A 12,921-nucleotide genomic window follows, 5' to 3' on the forward strand; every position below is an offset into this window, starting at 1 on the left:
TGTGTACATGGACACCAAGATCCCTCTGCTCATCCACACTACCAAGTAGTCTACAATTAGCCCAGTAATCCATCTTCTTGTTACTCCTACCAAAGTGAATGACTTCACACTTAGCTACATTGAATTCCATTTGCCACCTTACTGCCCAGCTCTGCAACTTATCTATATCCCGCTGTAACCTGCCACATCCTTCTTCGCTGTCCACAACTCCACTGACTTTCGTGTCATCCGCAAACTTGCTCACCCAGCCTTCAAGCCCCTCCTCCAGGTCATTTATAAAAATGACAAACAGCAATGGTCCCAAAACAGATCCTTGTGGAACACCGCTAGTAACTGTGCTCCAAGATGAACCTATACCATCAACTACTACCCTCTGTCTCCTTCCAGCCAGCCAATTCCTAATCCAAACCTCTAATGCACCCTCAATGCCATACCTCCGTAGTTTTTGCATTAGCCTGCCATGGGGTACCTTATCGAATGCCTTGCTAAAATCCACATACACCACATCTACTGCTTTACCCTCATCCACTTCCTTGGTCACCTTCTCAAAGAACTCAATAAGGTTTGTGAGGCACGACCTGCCCTTCACAAAACCATGCTGACTATCCTTGATCACATTATTCCTATCCAGATGTTCATAAATCCTATCCCTTACAATTCTCTCTAAGACTTTGCCCACAACAGAAGTGAGACTCACTGGCCTATAGTTACTCGGGCTATCCCTGCTCCCCTTCTTGAACAAGGGGACCACATTCGCTATCCTCCAGTCTTCTGGCACTATTCCCGTAGACAACGACGACATAAAAATCAAGGCCAATGGCTCCGCTATCTCCTCCCTAGCTTCCCAGAGGATCCTAGGATAAATGCCATCAGGCCCAGGGGACTTATCTATTTTCATCCTTTCCAGAATTTCCAACACCTCTTCCCTACATACCTCAAAGCTGTCCATTCTAATTAATTGTGACTCAGTATTCACATCGGCAACAATGTCCTGTTCCTGAGTGAATACTGACGAAGAGTATTGATTTAGTGTCTCACCGATCCCCTCCGCCTCCACACACAACTTCCCACTACTATCCTTGACTGGACCGATACCTACCCTAGTTATCCTTTTATTCCTGACATACCTATAGAAAGCCTTTGGGTTTTCCCTAATCCTACTAACCAAGGACTTTTCATGTCCCCTTCTCGCTGCTCTTAGCTCTCTCTTTAGATCCTTCGTGGCTACCTTATAACTCTCAATCGCCCCAACTGAACCTTCACACCTCATCTTTACATAGGCCGCTCTTCGTCAAAAAACTCAATCAAGTTTGTGAGACATGATTTCCCACGCACAAAGCCATGTTGACTATCCCAAATCAGTCCCTGCCTTTCAAAATACATGTACATCCTGTCACTCAGGATTCCCTCCAACAACTTGCCCACCTCCGAGGTCAGGCTCACCGGTCTATAGTTCCCTGGCTTGTCTTTACCGCCCTTCTTAAACAGTGGCACCACGTTTGCCAACCTCCAGTCTTCTGGCACCTCATCTGTGACTATCAATGATACAAATATCTCAGCAAGAGGCCCAGCAATCACTTCTCTAACTTCCCACAGAGCTGTCGGGTACACCTGATCAAGTCCTGGGGATTTATCCACCTTTAACCGTCTCAAGACATCCAGCACTTCCTCCTCTGTAATCTGGACATTTTGCAAGATGTCACCATCTATTTCCCTACAGTCTATATCTTCGATATCCTTTTCCACAGTAAATACTGATGCAAAATATTCATTTAGTATCTCCCCCATTTTCAGTGGCTCCACACAAAGTTCGCCTTGCTGATCTTTGAGGGGCCCTATTCTCTCCCTAGTTACCCTTTTGTCCTTAATATATTTGTAAAAACCCTTTGGATTCTCCTTAATTCTATTTGCCAAAGCTATCTCATGTCCCCGTTTTGCCTTCCTGATTTCCCTCTTAAATATACTCCTACTTTCTTTATACTCTAAGGATTCACTCAACCTATCCTGTCTATACCTGACATATGCTTCCCTCTTTTTCTTAACCAAGCCCTCAATTTTTTTAATCATCCAGCATTCCCTATACCTACCAGCCTTCCCTTCCACCCTGACAGGAATATACTTTCTCTAGATTCTTGTTATCTCATTTCTGAAGGCTTCCCATTTTCCAGGCGTCCCTTTACCTGCAAACATCTGCCTCCAATCAGCTTTCAAAAGTTCTTGCCTAATACCGTCAAAATTGGTCTTTCTCCAATTTAGAACTTCAACTTTTAGATCTGATCTATCCTTTTCCATCACTATTTTAAAACAGATAGAATTATGGTCGTTGGCCCCAAAGTGCTCTCCCACTGACACCTCAGTCACCTGCACTGCCTTATTTCCCAAGAGTAGGTCAAGTTTTGCACCTTCTCTAGTAGGTACACCCACATACTGAATCAGAAAATTGTCTTGTACACACTTAAGAAATTCCTCTCCATCTAAACCTTTAACACTATGGCAGTCCCAGTCGATGTCTGGAAAGTTAAAATCCCCTCCCATAACCACCCTATTATTCTTACAGATAGCTGAGATCTCCTCACAAGTTTGTTTCTCAATTTCCCTCTGACTATTGGAGGGTCTATAATACAATCCCAAATAGGTGATCATCCCTTTCTTATTTCTCAGTTCCACCCAAATAACTTCCCTGGATGTATTTCCGGGAATATCCTCCCTCAGCACAGCTGTAATGCTATCCCTTATCAAAAATGCCACTCCCCCTCCTCTCTTGCCTCCCTTTCTATCCTTCCTGTTGCATTTGCATCCTGGAACATTAAGCTGCCAGTCCTGCCCATCCCTGAGCCATGTTTCCGTAATTGCTGTGATATCCCAGTCCCATGTTCCTAACCATGCCCTGAGTTCATCTACCTTCCCTGTTAGGCCACTTGCATTGAAATAAATGCAGTTTAATTTATTAGTCTTACCTTGTCCCTGCCTGCCCTGACTGTTTGACTCACTTCTGTTCTCAGCTGTACCCGTCTCAGATCGATCTCTTTCCTCACTATCTCCCTGGGTCCCACCCCCCCACCTTAAATCCTCCCAAGCAGTTCTAGCAAATTTCCCTGCCATTATATTAGTCCCCTTCCAATTTAGGTGCAATCCGTCCTTCTTGTACAGGTCACTTCTACCCCAAAAGAGATTCCAATGATCCAAAAATGTGAATCCTTCTCCCATACACCAGCTCCTCAGCCATGCATTCATCTGCTCTATCCTCCTATTCCTGCCCTCACTAGCTCGTAGCACTGGGAGTAATCCTTGAGGACCTCCTTTTTAAATTTCTGCCTAACTCTCTGTAATCTCCCTTCAGAATCTCAAACTTTTCCCTTCCTATGTCGTTGGTTCCAATGTGGACAATGACGTCCTGCTGGCCCCTTTCCCCCGTGAGAACATTCTGCACCGTCTCTGAAACATCCTTGATCCTGGCACCAGGGAAACAGCACACCATTCTGTTTTTTCTCTGCTGGCCACAGAAACGTCTGTCTGTACCTCTGACTACAGAATCCCCTAGCACAGTTGATCTCTTGGAAGCTGACGTACCCCTCATTGCATTAGAGCCAGTCTCAATACCAGAAACTTGGCTGTTCATGCTACGTTTCCCTGAGAATCCATCACCCACTACATTTTCCAAAACAGCATACCTGTTTGAAATGGGTATATTTCAAACCCATTTGGGTATATTTGAAATGGGTATGTCCACAAAAGACTCCTGCACTAGCTGCCTACCTCTCTCACCCTTCCTGGAGTTAACCCATCTCTATGACTGTATCCGAGACTTTCCCCCTTCCTATAACTGCCATCCATCACATACTGTTGCTGTTGCAAATTCCTTATTGCTTCTATCTGTCTCTCCAACCGATCCACTCGATCTGATAAGATTTGCATCCAACAACACTTATGGCAGATTTAAACTCTCTTTAAACTCCCACATCTGACAAGTTGCAAAGAAAAAAACTGCTTGTGTTCCTATCAATTATAATCTTGACATTAAAACATAGCTTTAATATCCGATAACCTTAAACTTGCAAGAAGGGATGGTTTCTTTTTATCAAAACAACACTAAAATTCAGTTAATCTTCGAGCAAGGTTGAACACCATAATACAGTAATTTGTATTTATACATTCTAATGAAAGATCCTGAAACATTAGCTCACTTTCTTTCTCCACAGATGCTGTCAGATCAGTTGAGTGCACTCACCATTTACTCAGCATGGTGCTTTTATTTCAGGTTTCCAGTATCTGCATTATTTTGCTTTTCCTCTTGCCTTTCTGGTGTATAATATAAAGTTGGCGGGAGCCTCGTCAGACAAAAGAGCCAAAGAAGGAGGTAAGAGAAGGGTGTTTAATATCTTGGTTAGAAGTAGGTTTTATTGTGGGGAAGGGGATTTAAAGCATGATGGAGGGGGACAAATAGCTTTAGGGAGGAAATTACAAATCTTAGAGCCATTATAGAGTAAAGGGAATGGGGAATATACATGGAAGACAGATTTGTTGAAAGGTTGTGGGGATTGATGAAACTCTGGAGAATACAAGGGGCTAGGCTGTGAGGAGTTTTGAGACTGTTAAATTGGAGGCATTAGGAAGAAGTCTTAATCCCTAAACAATGCTGCTATCTGGATAACTCTTAATCCTAACATTGCTGCAATAATGTTATCCTATAACCAATGCTATAATTATTGCACTGAAAAAATGGCTAATCTATAAAAGAACATCCCCAGGGATAAGGAGACAGTGAAGGGAAATAAGGTTGATTCACTCAAGTGAAAGTTAGATTTTTTTGTTAGAAGTTAACATTTGAGGTTCTGTAGACCAGTAATTTGAGATGTAAAAAGTAGCAAGTTTAACATGCTTGGCAAGAAGAGGTGAATTTGGGCTTGTGCTTCTCACCTGTCCCATGAGTGGGTCCGGTGTAGACTAACTAATGGTGATGGATTGTTATGATTAGTCAACATGTCCTTTAGAATTGCAACAAGCTATTAGCAGAATATTGACTAGATGGATCTTGGTCTTCCATCATCTATTAATTCCTATTTTAATACCTCAAAGCCTCCCATTCCCAGTAACATTTTTCCCATCCAAGTGATGCAACTGATGGTAAGAAGGAAATCAATATTCACTTGGAAGGAACATAGATGACATCACAGATTTAGAGGAATTTAAAATGATTTGGGAAACTAGACACATCTTTTATTAACGATTCAATTGGGCTGCAATTTAATAGCAACAGGATTGGAAAATGCACACACAGGCCATATTATATTAAATCAGCTCTGTATCTGTTCTGATCTCCTCTCACTACTAGGTAACCCCTGTAGAGCTTCTGACTTCAACAATCATCCTTAAAAGAGTTGCAATCACAAAACTAGAGCCAGAATTCACTGGTACAGGCATCTTATATCGTTACCTGTTAGTTAGACTTCTTTCTTACCCTTTAGATCAAAAGGCTGGGTTGAAAATATAAACTGATGTAACATGATAAGGGAATAAGGAATCTGAGACTTGGTGAATAGCTGGCTTAAGATTTTCTCATTAATTGATGATTTAAAACTTCAGAAAGCTACAGGTAATAAGGGAGATAGAAATAGATGAGCAGCAATCAAATCAAATCAGGTTGAGAGAAAGAAGTAAAGGGAGAGAAAGATTAAATTGAGAGAGAGAAGAAAGGAAAAAACAAAAAGGATATTATTTTTAAAACTGTAAAAAAATTCCTGAAGGAATAGTTTATTACCTGCAGGGCTGAATCTTCAGATATAAATTGGTCTCTTCCTTCAATCTAATGAATGGGATTGCAGAAAATAAATCTCAATTTTAAAAGGACATTTAAGTGGTTAAGTGCTGGACCTAAGTTTCTGCAGAGAATTTCGGAATTTAGGAGCAGCACAGTGGCTTAAAGGTTAGCACTGCTGCCTCACAGCATCAGGACCCGGTTTTGATTCCAGCTTCGGGTGACTGTCTGTGTGGAGTTTGCACATTCTTCCCGTGTCTGCGTGGGTTTCCTCCAGATATTCCGGTTTGGTCCCACAGTCGAAAGATGTGCAGGTTAGGTGAATCAGCCATGCTAAATTGCGTGTAGTGTTCAGGGATGTGTAAGGTGGTTGCATTAGTCTTGGGAAATGTAGAGTAATAGGGTAGGGGAATGGGTCTGGGTGGGATACTCTTCGGAGGGTCGGGGTGGACTTATTGGGCCAAATGGCCTGTTTCCACACTTTAGAGATTCTATGGTTCTTAATTCATTTTAATGGTAGTATTTTCCTTACACTTGAGGAAGCTTGACGGTAGCCAGATCAGATTTTCATGAGGCTGATATCCAAGTGGGGAAAATTATTCACCTATTTGTGGTGATTCCGAAAAGTGTACTTCACTACTGTTGCTGGTTTTTCTACATGCAATAGTGAAGAGCACTTTAAATTTAACTTTGTTCCCACACTTCTGACTAGTTGAGAAAACACAGACAGATGACGGCTTTTAAATGGGAAAGAGTGAATTGTTTTATGAAGTTGTTCTACATTAATTCTATTATTAATGCCCATTTCAAAGTAGTGTCACACAATAATTTTCAAACTGTCTTTTAGATTAGTTAGTAGTTGTGTTTTAGGGAAATGGCTGGCTTGCTAGTTTACAATGCAGACTGATGCCAACAACATGGGTTCAATTCCCACTAAGATAACTGTGAAGGTACCATCTTCTCAACCATGATTGGAACCAGAGACATGTTCACCCTTAGATTAAACCACCACCAGTTAGCTCTCTACTGAGAGAGTGGGACTATGGTGACTTTACCAAACAATATTTTATACAGTGACCATTGATCAAATCCTGGTTTAAAAAAGTGGCAGTTACTACAAATTTACCCCGGTTGCAGATGGATCCAACAAACTGGCAGTTAACAATCAGGATTCATTCACCTGCCTCCCTTAATTCAGCATACTAAAGTTGGATTGAGTGAATTAGTCTACAGTGATAGAATGATACAATGAAAGAGAAGAGGATGAGGTGAAGACCCTGTGACAGGCAGTCAACAAGCAAGGCAAGGACCTTCACAGAGAAGCAGACAGATTGGCAGCAGATCTGATACTCAGGACATAAGCAGTCTGCCCGAAACTTATTGGTCTTCCAGAACATGGAAGACGTTGACCTTGACCAAGTGTTGCAGACTGGCACATTCCAAGGTCCAGGACTATGTGTGGAGGGGTGCAATAAAGCTTGGGACAGCTGCCGTCAAGGCCCCTTGGGGCAAGACCACTGTCTGAGGTCTTCCAGTTGAAGTTAAATGGGGTGCATTCAGTTCTCAGACCCTCCTAGTGCCTCAAATGCATGTGAATATAGTCTCATCCATGTAAGAGATGTCCTTGGTTTGTTTCCTTGTTATGCTACTGTACAGAACCAAACTGCATTTGTGACTTTGTATATTGACAAAGTTTTTTTATGAATAAAGGATATTTTCAAAATAAAACAAAACAATAGCCCATATTCTCTTGAGTTAAAGTATATTTGGAGAGATCTGGCCTGTGGTCCTGCACTATCTGGGAAAGCCTCGATGCTTATGATACTCTGGACAATTGTGTGTATAGGAGATACCTGTTTTGGAGCTTGAACAGTAGCTGGGGCTATGACAGTGCATTTAGAAGGCTGAAAGATGTATGGATAGCATTTCTCAGGACCTGCAGCTTAAGAAAGTGCACACAGAAGGAATGTGCGGCTGCCAATCAGAAGAAGGGAAGCAGGTAAATAATGGCAGTATCCCCTGAGTACATTTCACATGCAAAGTTGATTTTCAGCCTTGGAAATTTGTAACAATGAGGCCAGCCACAGACAAAGCCATGGTACCCTGTGTAGTCCAGACATGAGGTGGAGGTAGAGAACTGTGAAAGAGTATTTGTTTGTGAGGGGACTAGATAGATACTTCTACAGCTGTAGACATGACTCCAGGATGTTAAGTCGAATCCCATATACCACAGTCAAGGATGCCACAGAGAGCTGCATGGCATTCAGGAGTGGGAGGGTGAATAGACAGACATTGTGGTCCATGTTGGCTCATAGAAAGAAACAGAAATGAAATCCTGCAAGCAGACTTTAGGGAATTGGGTAGGAAATCGAAAAGCAAGACTTCAAAGGTAGCAATCACCAGATGACTCCTGGTGCCAAGCAATGGTAAGCATAGGTATAGAAGGACAGGACAGATGAATGTGCAGCTGGTCAAAGAGTCCAGGGTGTTGAGGCATTGGAATAGTTTCTTTGGGGGTGAGAACTGTACAATTTGGGGAGGTTATATCTGAACTGAAACTGGATCAATATCCTCGTGGGAAGGTTTGGCAATGTTGTTGGGTTGGATTTAAACCGGGTTGGCTAAGGATGGAAGTAGTGCTGATGGGAGAGAAGATGACACTGAATTAGAAGTTAAAATGTGAGGAAGATGAGTCCGGAAGGCAGAGGTAATATCACCTAGATAAGAAAGAAGTGAGTTTAGCTATATATTTTAATACAAGTTGCCTGAAGAATACTACATGTAGTTACAAGGAAATATGATATCATGGCCATAACCAAAACTTGGGAGAAAGATAGACAGGATCGACAGCTCAACCTTCCTGGTTATAGAACATACAGGCAAGACAGAGAGCAGGACAGAAGAGGAGTGAGGAGGTGGGTGGGGGGCTGGCCACAACATTGATCAAGCAATCACGAATAGCAGTGTGGAGGGGATGATACCTTGAAAAGATCATCATGTGAAGCCATATGGGTAGAAACACAAAAGGGGCAAGCATACTGTTGGGTTTGTGTTATAGGCCCCCAAACAGCCAGGGAAAGATAGAGGATCAAAACTGTTAACAAATTTGAGAATTACAGGAATAATAAGATAATAATATGGATTTTAAGTACCCCATATTAACCGAGTAGATTTAGTGTAGAGAGAGGGAGTAAAATGCTTAAATTGCATCCAGGACAGCATTTTTAGCCAATATGTAGAAGGCTCAACAAGGAAAAGAACACTTCTAGACTTAATGTTGGGAAATGAGCCCAGGAAGGTGGAAGACGTATCAGTAAGGAAGCATTTTGGAGATAGTGACCACAACTCGGTTAGATTGAGGATAGAATAAATGTTCTAAATTGGGGAAAAGCTCATTTTACTAACATAATTTGTGGGCGGCACGGTGGCACAGTGGTTAGCACTGCTGCCTCACAGTGCCAGAGACCCGGGTTCAATTCCCGCCTCAGGCAACTGACTGTGTGGAGTTTGCACATTCTCCCCATGTCTGCGTGGGTTTCCTCCGGGTGCTCCGGTTTCCTCCCACAGTCCAAAGATGTGCAGATCAGGTGAATTGGCCATGCTGAATTGCCCGTAGTGTTAGGTAAGGGGCAGATGTAGGGATATGGGTGGGTTGCGCTTTGGTGGGGCGGTGTGGACTTGTTGGGCCGAAGGGCCTGTTTCCACACTGTAAGTAATCTAATAATATATGATTTAACTCAACTGGACTGAGAGCCAATGAAACTGTCTCACAGCAGTGGGAGGCCTTCAAGGAGGAATAGCAAGCGTATATTCCCGTAATGCCAAAGGGTGAGACCAAGGCTGGAGAACCCTCAATTTCAAGGGACATAGAGGTCAAGATTAAGAAATAAAAAGGTAAGTTTATGGCAGATACTGAGGGATTAATACATCAGAATTCCTAAAGGAGTATAAGAAGTGTGGGGTGTTACCTGAAAAGGAAATTAGAAAGCAAAAAGAGTGCTTGAGAAACATTGACAGTTACGATAAAGGAAAATCCAAAATGTCTTGTTTTTAAATACGTAAAGATGAAGAGAATAAGTTTCAAAAGAGTAAGACTGTACTTTGTGGACCTAGAAGATATAGGTGCAATCCTCAATGAATACTTTGCATCAGTCTTGAGAATGGAAAAGGACAAATCACATTTGGGCATCAGAGTGGAGGATGCTGAAACTTTATAATAAATTGACATAGAGAGACAGGAAAACCTAGCAGCCATAAAATTGGATAAGTCTACAGACCCAGATAAGATTGTTGAGCAAGGCCAGGGAGGCGATATTAGAGATCCTGGCAGTAATTTTCAAATCTCTTCTAGCCACAGGTGAGGTGCCAAAGGATTGGAGGATTTCTAGCATTGTCCTATTATCAAAAATGAGAGGAATCCATGGATCAGGAATAAGGAGATCAGTCTCTCTATCCTCAGTGGTGAGAAAGTTAGTGGAAAGAATTCTGAGGGAAAGAATGTATCTGAGCTTGGACAGTCATGGAATAATCAGGGATTGTCAGGATGGATTTGTAAAAAGGGAGTCATGTTCGATAGATTTGAGTGAATCTTTTGAGGAGGTAAACTAAACTATTGATGAGGGCAATGCATTTGATATGATCTGCATCAAGTCTTGCAAGGCTTATGATAAGATGCCTTTTGGCAGACTGGTCAAGTAAGAGCCCTTGAGATTCAATACAAAGAGCACATTGGATCTACAATTGGCTGAGAGTCTGGAAGCAGAGGGTGCTGGTTCTGAGACTGGAGGTCTGTTTCCAGTGGGCTTAGCAGGGTTTGGTGCAGAGCCCTGTTACTTGTGGCATACATTAGTGATTTGGATTCAACTATGGGGAATATGATGAACAAGTTCATGGATTACATGAAAATTAATGAGGTGGTAAATAATGAGGAAAATAGCAGTAAGCTGCAAAAAGACATCAAAAGGATATCAGTGCACTGGTCAGCTGGGCAGAGCAATGGTAAATGGAATTCAACTCCCAGAAGAGTGAAGTAAGCCTCTTGGAATGGGACATCAAGCCAAGAGTTGAAACAAAGAATGGTAAGACCTTGGAAAATCTGAAGATCAAAGGGATCTTGTTGTGCATATTGAGAGATCACTAAAGGTAGCAGGGGAGGTAGAATAGTTAAGAAAATGTAAGGGATACTTGCCTTTATTAGCTGAGACAAAGAATATAAAAACAAGGAGATTATACTGGAACTATGTAAAACACTGGTTAAGCCTCAACTTGAGTATTGTCCACAGTGCTGGCCATCACATGAAAGGAAAGATATTATTCCACAGGAGAGGGTACAGAGGAGACTGACCAGGGTGCTACCTGGGCTGAAGGTCTGAGATATGAGGATAGATTGGATAGGTTGGGGTTGGAGCAAAGAAGTTGAGAAGGGACCTGACAGAGAGCAGTAAGTTTATGGGAAGGATGGGTAGGGTGGATAGCAAGACACTCTTTCCAATAGCAGAGGGGTCAGTAACCAGGGCACATAGAGTTAAGTTAACAGGTAGAAGGCTAAGACGAGTTTTAAGGAGAAATGTTTTCACTCTAGGGTGTTAGGAGCTTGGAACTCATTGCCTTAAAGAGTCAGAAACTTTTGTCACATTTAAAGCAGCCTTAGCCTTTGGCGCTATAGGCCAAAAGCTGAAAAATGGGGTCAGTGTAGTCAGATCTTTGTTAACCAGCACAGACATGATAGGCCAAATGGCCTCCTGCTGTGCTACATTCAAAAGTCTGTGATACAGTAATCTGGCAGAAATATCAAATACATCTCTTAGCTTAGTATTAAAATAAAGCTTAATTATTTATCCTAATATCAATTATCCTTCAAGATTACAGTCAAGTAGGAGAAAGTGAGGACTGCAGATGCTGGAGATCAGAGCTTAAAAATGTCAAGTACCCATTACAGTCAAGTACCCATTATACTTGCTAACAAAGAATTAACTATAAATTGACTTTTTTTTTGGAGTACAGAGTTATATTCATTCCAGAACTGCTCAGTAAATGCATTTTGTTCAACTGTCTTAATTCACTTCTTTCCTTTAATTCCCTTCCTGTCTTCTCCAGAACCCCTCCTCAGGGTATTTCTATATCCTTGTGCCCAACCTTGCCCAGGAGCATGTCACCCCTGAATTACCTTTATCTAATACTGGCCCAAAGATAGCCAGGTTGTCATTGACCGTGGTGCAGTTCCATCTCCTACCCCTGAACTGATGCTGACATTCCTGGATTCCGATCTTGACCCCCTCGGCTACACTGGGCATGATCTCGATGTAGTTCCTGCAGAAGCGAAGTTGCTTCGGGACGAGGCCAGGGATACTACCACACAGGATGGGCTGCGAGCCAAGAGACGAATACTGATGTCCCAGTGCCAGAGACCTGGATAAGACAAGAGCTGGTTAACACAGTTCCTTTCACTTTAAGGAATTATTAATTTGGAAAAAAAAGCCACTAAATAAACAACAAATTCTTCTGCCTTCATTCTTACATCATACTCATTAAAATTCCAGCCCTCCCATTGGATTCTTTGGTCCTTGTTACCTATATAATGGACTGAATGGACTCTTGTATTGTACTATGTTTCATTGTGCCTCTTAATAGTTTTACAGCTAAAATATGTGGCAAGAAATCTCTCTCGTTGTGTCACCAGGCTAATTTTTATAAATTAATTTTGACACTATGTCAAATATATGCAGATGAAGTGAATCCCAAATGTGCAATTTAGCTAATAAATAATGCACCAAGGTGAGACTGCATTTTCTTTTATGCCATGGCATCTTACCTGATGTGTGTCAATCAGAACTGGATACAGTGCTCTAATTGAGTCCAACCAGTGTTTGGGACAAGACAAAACATGATCTTGCTCTTGTACGCCATGCCCCTACTAATAAAAACTAGGATACTGTATATTTTATTAAACACAGGCTGATTTGTCCTGCCACCTTCAATGTTATATGCATATGTAAACCCAGCTCCCTCTGCTCCTGCACCCACTTTAACATTGTTTGTTTATTTATATTTTCTCTTTGTGTCCTCCCTCCAAAAGTAATTACTTCACACTTCATTGGATTGAATTTCTTCTGCCACTTGTCCATCCATTTCACTAATCTGTCTACATGTCTGACATGTAGTAGTAA

General features: G+C 41.9%; 1 protein-coding gene across 1 annotated transcript in view; it reads right to left on the bottom strand.

Moving 5' to 3' along the window:
* LOC140465909 (proto-oncogene Wnt-3) overlaps positions 1–12,921 on the bottom strand; it is a 122,033-nt gene that overhangs the window by 78,314 nt on the left and 30,798 nt on the right. Inside the window, exon 2 of the mRNA XM_072561839.1 lies at positions 11,922–12,163. Coding sequence (XP_072417940.1) covers positions 11,922–12,163 — 242 coding nt within the window. The remainder of the gene's footprint in view (positions 1–11,921; positions 12,164–12,921) is intronic.

The sequence above is a fragment of the Chiloscyllium punctatum genome, chromosome 42 (genome assembly GCF_047496795.1).
Source record: "Chiloscyllium punctatum isolate Juve2018m chromosome 42, sChiPun1.3, whole genome shotgun sequence".
NCBI lineage: Eukaryota > Metazoa > Chordata > Chondrichthyes > Orectolobiformes > Hemiscylliidae > Chiloscyllium > Chiloscyllium punctatum.